At 37.4% G+C, this 9,332-nt stretch overlaps 1 protein-coding gene across 1 annotated transcript; it reads left to right on the forward strand.

Annotated features, from left to right (window-relative positions):
• Positions 1-1,053: 1,053 nt before the first annotated feature.
• On the forward strand, positions 1,054-3,089 carry LOC122032590 (cell number regulator 2-like). The gene is made up of 3 exons (XM_042591896.1): positions 1,054-1,253; positions 1,342-1,626; positions 2,931-3,089. The coding sequence occupies exons 1-3, from the start codon at positions 1,100-1,102 to the stop codon at positions 3,011-3,013; spliced, it is 522 nt and encodes a 173-aa protein (XP_042447830.1). The 5' UTR covers positions 1,054-1,099; the 3' UTR covers positions 3,014-3,089.
• Positions 3,090-9,332: the final 6,243 nt, after the last annotated feature.

Here is a 9,332-nt window from a genome sequence, read left to right on the forward strand (position 1 = left end):
AGTTGAAAAAATCCACTTAACAGTACTTCTAATCTTCTCGTCTGATTTTTCAAGACGAGAAGAAGGATGGTCATTCCATTTGAATCAATCAGGATGTTTAGTTTGTTCATACTAAGAATGATCTTTAAAAGTACACTTGACTCTTAAGACTCGGCTCTCCCAATTTACTACTACACTCCGTTATTCATTCAAAGTTTCTCTGACTCCTTAAGTTGATTTATCCAACTCCTAGCTTAGTTTTCCTAACTCACTGCTTAATTAGTCATTCAAATACTTCTGACTCCTTCAGTCGGTCTATTCGATTCTTGGGCTCAACTCCCTTGACACATGGGACATGGCCTTGTTAGCTCCATTCAATCCCACCGATTGCTCAACTCCATTCGATCTTGCTGATTAGACGTTCCCACCCATAGAACTCTCGGTTCATTCCTTTCGGGCTCTCCGATTTGATTCTCCCTTTACTTAGCAGGTCAGGCCTTCTGCCCTAACTAATTTTAATTTTATATCTCATGAGTTTGAGCTAGTTTTTAGATTGACACAGTACATGGGATAACAGGTGAAATGCCAAAGTACGAATGGTATAATTACATAGATACGCTATATGATATAGCGGAGATATGACGATGTAATGTCTCCCTTACTATAACACAAAGCGGTATTATAAACTGAGTCTTCATCCATGAGTGAATGTTACATGTATACAAATATGCATACATTCATCCTTAACTTTCATTCTACCTCTCTTTATTTCTATTTCTGTCTCTCCTTTTCAGGACCGACGAGCACCATTGGTGACCCATTCGTTTTTATTTATTTATGATCGGTGACTCCATCAACGTAAAAAAATAACTCACGGATGATTTCTTCATCGAACATCACTATTTTCCCATAGCTAAAGTTTTTCTTCATCGTCACTTACTAAATTTTGATGCCTCTTTATTGCTGTCTATTTTTTGACGCCTTTCTTTAGAGCATCCTCGGTCAACCCTTTACGTGGCTTATAAACTAAACCAGAAACTACCCTCGCGCTCTTCTCCCAACCACCCCCGCGTGTCTCCCTCTGCTGCAGACATTCTACCACCAATTAAGCTCGAGAGCCATGCATCCACCCGACGCCGGCTACCCCTACCCGCCACCATCGGCCCCCGGCGTTTACTCGACTCCGCCAGTTACCTCCGTTTACCCGCCTCCGTTTCAGAGCCCTCAGTCGTGGTCCACCGGCCTCTTCGACTGCACAAGCGACTGCACCAACTGTGAGTTCTATTCCTTCGATTGCTAGCTTGATCGGTTAATTAGCTAGGGTCTGGTCTAATAAGTGCTCGACGAAATGACTGAGCGAAGGCGTCGTGACCTTGTTCTGCCCCTGCATCACCTTCGGCCGCATCGCCGAGATCCTGGACCGCGGATCGGCGCCGTGCGGGCTGAGCGGGGCGTTGTATGCGCTGCTGCAGTACTTGACGTGGTTCCACTGGGTGTACTCCTGCACCTACCGCACCAAGATGAGGGCGCAGTACTCGCTGGCCGACGCCCCCTGCAGCGACTGCCTCGTCCACTGCTGCTGCGAGCAATGCGCGCTGTGCCAGGAGTACCGCGAACTCAACAACCGTGACTTCGACATGTTCATAGGTATAATTGATTCTATTGTTACGTTGCGCTGCATTCCTCTTTCTTCCCATTTTTTCTCTCTCTCTGTCTCTGTTTTTTTGTTTTCTCTTTATCTTTTCTCTTGACTTGGATTTGTTCTTCCCATAAACTGGAATTCGACGTCGCACTGCAGAAAGCCAAAACTCTTTAAAGAAAAATAGCTAACTACACCTATTCCAACTGGGCCGGTCTAACTTGGGCTGGACTCAATGACATCTTGACAACTTTAAACTTCTAATTTCAAAAGCCTTAACAATGTCCATATTAGGGGTGATCACGGATCGGATTGGTTCAATTATTGGGGTAAAAAATTATCCGGTCCTACTAGATCAGATAATACAAAATCGAGACCTACATCCGGCCCTATATCCGGTGGTTCTTATGTTTCAGATATCCGACGGGTTATCAGTTATTTGGATATCTGACCTTATATCCAATGAAATATAAAATATAAATATAACAAAAATAAATAAATTTTTTTAAAATGATAATAGACATTACTCATTACACGTTATAGCAGCTAATCAGAAATAACTATTACAACGTGTAGCAGCTTATCGGCAGTAGTTGCTACAACGTGTAACAGCTTATCAACATTAGTTACTACAAGTAGGGGTGATCGGATCGGGTTGGTTCAGTTATTGGGATAAAAAATTATCCGACCCTACTAGATTAGATAATGCAATATTAGGATCCTACATCCGGTCCTATATCCGACGGATCATTTTTTTTCAGTTCGGTTCGAGTCGGTATAAACAGGTTGGTCGGTTTGACGGATTGACTGCTCACCCCTAGTCCATATAGAGACAAAAAGAACGAGTTATAAATTAATTTCATGATTTACTTTTTCATATAATTTAGGACAGATTTAGAGGGAGCATAATCTAACAAGAAAAACACTCAAAGGAATATTAATTCAGTCATGTTAGAAGTTTAATAAGATATTTACCACTCTACAAGTTAATAATACATATTGTAAAATGTTAAAGTATCTCATATATCCTATTTAAAAATTTTATCTTAAATTTTAAATAGAATAACTAAAAAATTTATGCATCAACTATTCTATCCATTTTTAAGGTATGACTTCTTTAAATTTAAAAAATAAATTTCATTCTCTAAGTATTATAAAGGAGAGGGAAGAAATAAGGAAGTTGATATGCGGTGTATTAAAAAATAGATATTCTAATTTTTATTTTCAATTATATAATTTAATAGAAAAATTATATCACTTTATTTATTTACTAAAATATTTGTATTATTTGTGGATAAATTTAATTTTACAGGGTGGCATGCAAACATGGAAAGGCGAGCAACCGCTGCGGCAGTTTATTTACCCCCCGTTACTCCCGATGCCATGCTGCGCTAAGTAATCTAGAAACAATTATATTAATGTTTCCTTATTATAATTTTCAAAATATTAATCTTTATGCCTGATTTTGGATCGTACCAAGGTGAAAGGATATTAAATAGTTAGAAATGAACATGTAAAATTGTCCTCAATAATTCAATGCTGCCACTACGGTTGCACGTTAATTGTTGCGTATCTTGTCTACAATTTCATTGTTTAATTCGTGCACATTCGATTCTCTTTTGAACTGCTAGATCAATGCGACACGTCTCTACCAGCCTTCGCACCTTGTCTAGTGAAGAAAAGCCTCGTACATATGGGAAATGAAAATTCAACGTGCTTACCCTAACTTGAGTAGCCTAGCAAGTTACATCCACCTTTTCTTCTCAATCAGTCCAAGTTTATGCGATCTCTTGCATCATTTCTTTGTTTTTTCTCTCATGGTTTGTTCCTCTTATCCATTCATTAGGTAAGATGCTGTTTTATCATTTGGTGGACATACTTATTTTAAACAAAGATTGTGGCGGACACACTCCACCATTTCCCATCTCAGTTCCCTTTAATATTTATTTTTTTATTATTTTAATGAAATTATTTACAAACTCCATCTCACTTATTGATAAAAAAAAATTAAAAAAAGAGGCATCATAATTCCTCTCTATGAAATCATTTTCCCTCTACTATCATTTATATTGTATTTTATGAACATCATAGCAAAAGAAATATTATATTCCAAAGTAGAGGAGATAAAATTGTAAGTGAACATTTGGATTCTTTCTCTTCATGACAATGTTTTTCTCGTTTCTAAAGATCAATAATTAACCAAGCCTCTCTCATACTACATCGCTAGATAAATACTTTTCTCAGGGGAGATGAAAAGCGGATCTATAATTCAAAAAGTACTACGAGGGAGAGATAATACAAATAAATGGAGGCAATAAGAGCTGACCACATAAGTACAATGTAGCAGTTAGAATAGAAGTAGGTTACCTTCTCCAATAATTCTTATTATCAATGATGACACTGAATTCCTAAACAACAATTAATTACAAACTTGTAGTGATGAAGGTTGATTATATCTGAAAGTGGGAAAGATAATGCACGGGTTAGGTGGCGTCGAGGTTGACCATGAGAAGTCTCCAAGTAGAAGGGATCTGGTACCGTAATCGAGCCTACGTGTCAAAGAGAAGAGTTAAAAGAAGAAAATGTCATTAACCGGACTAAGGAGTACTGATCCCTGGCGCAAATACTTCGGCGCTCAAATCATACAAAGGACGAAAGAAAAAATGAAGAACAGAGATGATGAAGAAAAAATGAAGAACAGAGATGATGAAGAGTGAATTCTGATAGCGGAGCTTATCTACGCTTGTAGGTGAAGACCCCTTATATACAACTATTTTCTCTCTTGCACAAATATCAATGCATTTTCAAAAATGGGACTAACCAATCTGACACACCACAATCTTTCCAAAAATAGACCCACTATTTCTGTGTTTTGTAGGGTAGAAGGCTCCATCGTACAGATTGTCCAAGACATATTCCCTTGCTTCTATGACAATGATTATACAAAATACCAAAAAGGATATTAGGTCGTTGAGCTGGTAAGCCATTAATATGCTTTGATGGTAGGTCGGTCGAGTCCCCTCTAACGTTTGGTTGGACTTCATTCTCGGACGGGGTCGGGTCAGTCAAGGAATGATGACCATCTTGAGGGCTTGTCCTCTTTGAGGACTCGGCATCCGCTCGGACAAGAAGTTCGCCCGAGCCGTTCGTCTAGTATATTCAATTAGACTGAGAGGATTTGGTTCTAAATTGAACTAGGACAGCTCGGGATTCAATCTAGCAGGGGGACTCAGGATCCGATTGGACAAAGAGTCTGATCAATTGAACTATATATTTGATCGAGCCACGTGACTGTGCTAGCCCCGAGTGTTGACCCCTCATTGACATTGACCGCCACATCAGCCAACTTTCTTAACTTTGACCTCAACTTTGGGGACTCTACCATATTCACTATATGACAAGTCTTTCCTTCAAGTCTAGTCGAAAAAGGTTGCAAGCTAGACTGACTAGACATTTGTGTCATTTTGTGTTTCTCGCTTCCTAATCGTACGCTCAATCCCATATCAATCACTCAGCTTGAGCTGATGTCATTCTCTCACAACTATACTTTTACCTCGAAAATAAGGCACATCACTAATAATTGTTGGTCCCTTAGAGGCCGACAAGAAAGGGTGATTTGCCATGTACAAAAAATGAACACCCTTCTCGAACTTTATAGCTTAAGTAAAATTAACATTTGTATAAACAGAATTTAAACAACTAATTAAAAAGAGAAAGAGGCACAGAGGTTTTATTTGATTTACAATTAGAAGATTTTTAATCCAAGACGTTGAAAGCCCACTAAAGTCTCTTTCAGGCGGAGAAGCCTCTTATAGCAGTCAAAGCACACAATTATAAAGTTAAACTTAAATAGAATTGATTGCAAGTGTTGTTTCTAGCTTTTGAGATTAAGGTTGTATTTATAGTCTTGATCGGGGTGCCTGGAAGGGTTCTAGGCGCCTGAGGGTGGATAAAATTTTATCCACGGCGTAACAAATCGTGAAAGCATGCGTTTCGATATTTTTTTCTCGTCCAAGCTCCTAGAAGGGTTCTGAGCGCCCAAATGGTGAGGCGTCCTAGAGGTGCCCAAGTGATCTGGGCGCTCAGACTAAAGTCAACCTTCCTATTTACTTTTAGGTTCGGGCTCTCGCTCCGGCTCCACTCACTTAGGTGATTTCGGCCATCTAGAATAGGGCTCACCCGAACCCATTTTCTGACCTTCTCGAGTAACCTTCCTCTTTATGTTCTCGTCCCTCGGAAACGCCGCGCGCCTCCTTCTAGTCAACCCGCGTACTCTTAAGCAACACCTCATCCCTCGGACGCACCAAGCTCATTGACTCTCTCTTATGCCGTCATTCTCGCTAGTTGCATCTTCGCTCAACTTCCTATGCTCCTAAGTTCATGCATACTTAGACACAGAGCATCAAAACATAACAGGACCTGACTTGACTTGGTTGATCACATCAAAACTATCACGGAGTACTTACAATCTCTCATTTTTTTAATGTGAGCAATTCCAAGTTAAGTTAGTATAAAATAAACACAAATAGCAATAATAATGGCAAGTACATCTTTTGCAATTTGAAAACAATATTTAAAAATGTACCTTCCCTCTAAACTTAATCTCTCGTTCTCTGCCTTGGATCACATTAAAAATAGGGGCAAATATAAAATGACTTGAAAATAGATTTGAAAACAAAGTCTAAACGATAAGAATATAGTGACAAAAAAAATAATCACTAAGTTTTAATTCTGAAAATCTAGATTTTTGTAACAATTTTTGGAAGAAATAATTTTAGAATTAATTTTTTTTTTGAAAATTTTGACAATAGGGAAGCAGAAATATCCAGAGTTGTGAAAAATTTTTCACTAAGTTATGGATTTCATATAAGCATTAAAAAAATTATTTTCTAAAAAAATGAATTTTTGACAAAAATGTGTTTAAAAATACTTTCCATGTTTAAAATATCATGACAAATTTTCTGAAAATATAATAGAGTATGCATTTTTACAAAAAAAAAAAATTCAAGAATTGTAATTTTGAAAAAATTTAATATTTAAAATTTATATTAAGATAAATAATTCATAAAAATTTTATCAACGGTCAAAAAATTTCATAAAACTTTTCTTAGATAGAGAAAATGGTATAGTGTGTCAAGAAAATAAACTTAGCAAGGATAACCTTGTGAAATAATTTTAAATTAAAAATTTTAAATTTGTTAAAAAAATCTATAGAAAAATAATACAATGGTTACAATTTTAAAAATTTTTCTATAGATGAGTATTGAAGTCCTCTTTCTCGAAAAAAATTAGGATCAAATTTATTTCAAAGAGAAATTATATGGAAAAATTATTTAGCCAATTCTAAGCAATAAAAATATTAAATCAATTCAAATGTAAGATATGCATAAAAATTCAATTCAAGCATAATTTTGAAATCCAAAATAGATTCCTTTCTACCAGATTACTAAGATTTTTTTTCGAAATATGTTTTAGTGATAGTTTTTTGATTTGGTTCTTATGATATCTATAATACCAATTAAGTTTTGAATAATTTCGAGATTGTCGAACATCTGAGTATGCAAAATTTTTCAAATTTTCTATTTCTGTTTTCAGCTTTTCATTTCAATTTTTATCTTGTCGAAATCTTTTAATTGACAAGATGTTGCTAAGGTTAGTTTTAATTCATCATTTTCCTTTTATATTTTTATTTTCAATTTCTAATTTACAGTCATTCTTGACAATATTTTTATGAATTTAAATAACTGGCCAGGAGATAGAGACTGTATTTGACTTACTTTGTTGATTTCTGATGCTCCTCCTTAGAGTTGCTTTCTTCTGATATTGCTCCCCCTTCATCGATGTTTTCGATGCTCATTGCGGAAAAGCTTGCTTTGTCATCTTCTTGATGACTTGCCATCAATGCAAGTCCTGCATGGGTTTCGATCTCTGACTTTGACAACATTTCGTCCCACGTTGCTTTTAGATTTTTATGTTTTGACTGAATCAGATTCTGGTTCTTCTCCTTGTTCTTCAATTTGGGGTAGTTGTTTTTGAAGTGTCCTTCTTCATCGCAGTGGTAACATCTTATCTCTCTCCTCCTCCTTCTTCTTCTTCTTCTTTTATCCTGCACTTGACTAAACTTATTAGTTTTAAACAACATTTTGAATTTTCTTATCATGAATGTCGTTTCATCATCGTCGAGGGATGTTTCGGATTTTGGTTCATTTATTTTTGTCGTTAAGGCAATGTTATGCTTGGGCTCTTTCTTCAAATCTGTACATCTAGTTTCATGGACTTCAAATGTAGAAATAGCTCTTCTAAAGTACTTACCTCTAAATCCTTAGAGATGTAATATGCATCTACAAAAGATACTCATTCAGAAATCTAGGAAAGGCATTCAGCGTGTACCTTAGTGATTCTCGATTGGTTACCTTTTCTCCAAGATTCGTGAGTCCAGTGATGAGTTCCTTGATCCTTGAATGAAGGTGTGCAATAGTTTCGCCTTCTTCTAATTGGGGGTTGCTGATATGGTTCCGGAGTAGATTCTGTCTTGCTAGTTTTGCCTTTGAGGTCCCTTTGTATAGTTCCAGGAGTTTCTTCCAAAGCTCCTTGGATGGCTCGTAGACTCCAACCTGGTTCACTTCTTAGGTGGTAAAATGCTAAGCAAATGAAACTCTGCTTCACAATTTGCCACGAAGTCAGCTTGCTCTGTTTTCATCCATTGGTATTCTTCTTTGCCCTCTAGTGCTACAAAACTAAATTTCATAATTAGTATAAAACAAAATCTGTCTTAAAGAATACCCCCATCTTTTTCTTCTAGTTCATGAATTCTCCCTCGAAGTTCAGTGGGTAGATGCCCGGTCCAGTCATCTCATGTGTTTCGATCGACAGTTAGTCCTCTTGAAGCGTCCTGACTCTGATATTAATTGTTGATCCCTTGGAGGCCGACAAGAGGGTGTGAATTGTCCTGCACAAAAAATAAACACCTTTCTCAAACTTTACAATTTAAGTAAAACTAACACTTGCATAAATAGAATTTAAACAACTAATTAAAGAGAGAAAGAGGCACAGAGGTTATACTTGGTTTGCAATCAGAAGATTGCTAATCTAAGACTTTGAAAGCCCACTAAAGTCTCCTTCAGGTGGAGAAGCCTCTTACAGCAGTCAAAGCACATCATTACAAAGCTAAACTCAAATAGAATTGATTAGAAGTGTTGTTTCTAGCTTCTGGGATCAATGTTATCCGAGCGGTGCCCTAGAGGCACTCAGGTGATCCGAGCGCTCAGACCGTCAAGCGCTTGGTCTTGGTCTAGGCGCCTAAACCAAAGTCAACCTTGCTATTGACTTTTCAGTCCGAGCTCTCGCTCTGGCTCCTCTCACTTGGATGATTTCAGCCATCCAGAATAGGGCTCACCCAAACTCATTTTTCGTCATTCTTGAGCAACCTTCTGCTCTGGCTTCTTATCCCTCCAAAACATCGCGCGCCTCCTTCTTATCTACCAGCATACTCTTTCGCAGCACCTCGTCCCTCGGATGCACCGAGTCCGTCAACTCTCTCCTGTGCCTTCATTTTTGCTAGCTACATCTTTCGCTCAACTTCTTGTGCTCCTAAGTTTCTGTACACTTAGACACAGGACATCAAAATATAACATAACCTAACTTGACTTGGTTGATCACATCAAAACTACCACGGGATACTTACAGCAAGTACGCCTTTTGACCATAATAATGA

The sequence above is a fragment of the Zingiber officinale genome, chromosome 11A (genome assembly GCF_018446385.1).
Source record: "Zingiber officinale cultivar Zhangliang chromosome 11A, Zo_v1.1, whole genome shotgun sequence".
NCBI classification, from domain to species: Eukaryota; Viridiplantae; Streptophyta; class Magnoliopsida; order Zingiberales; family Zingiberaceae; genus Zingiber; species Zingiber officinale.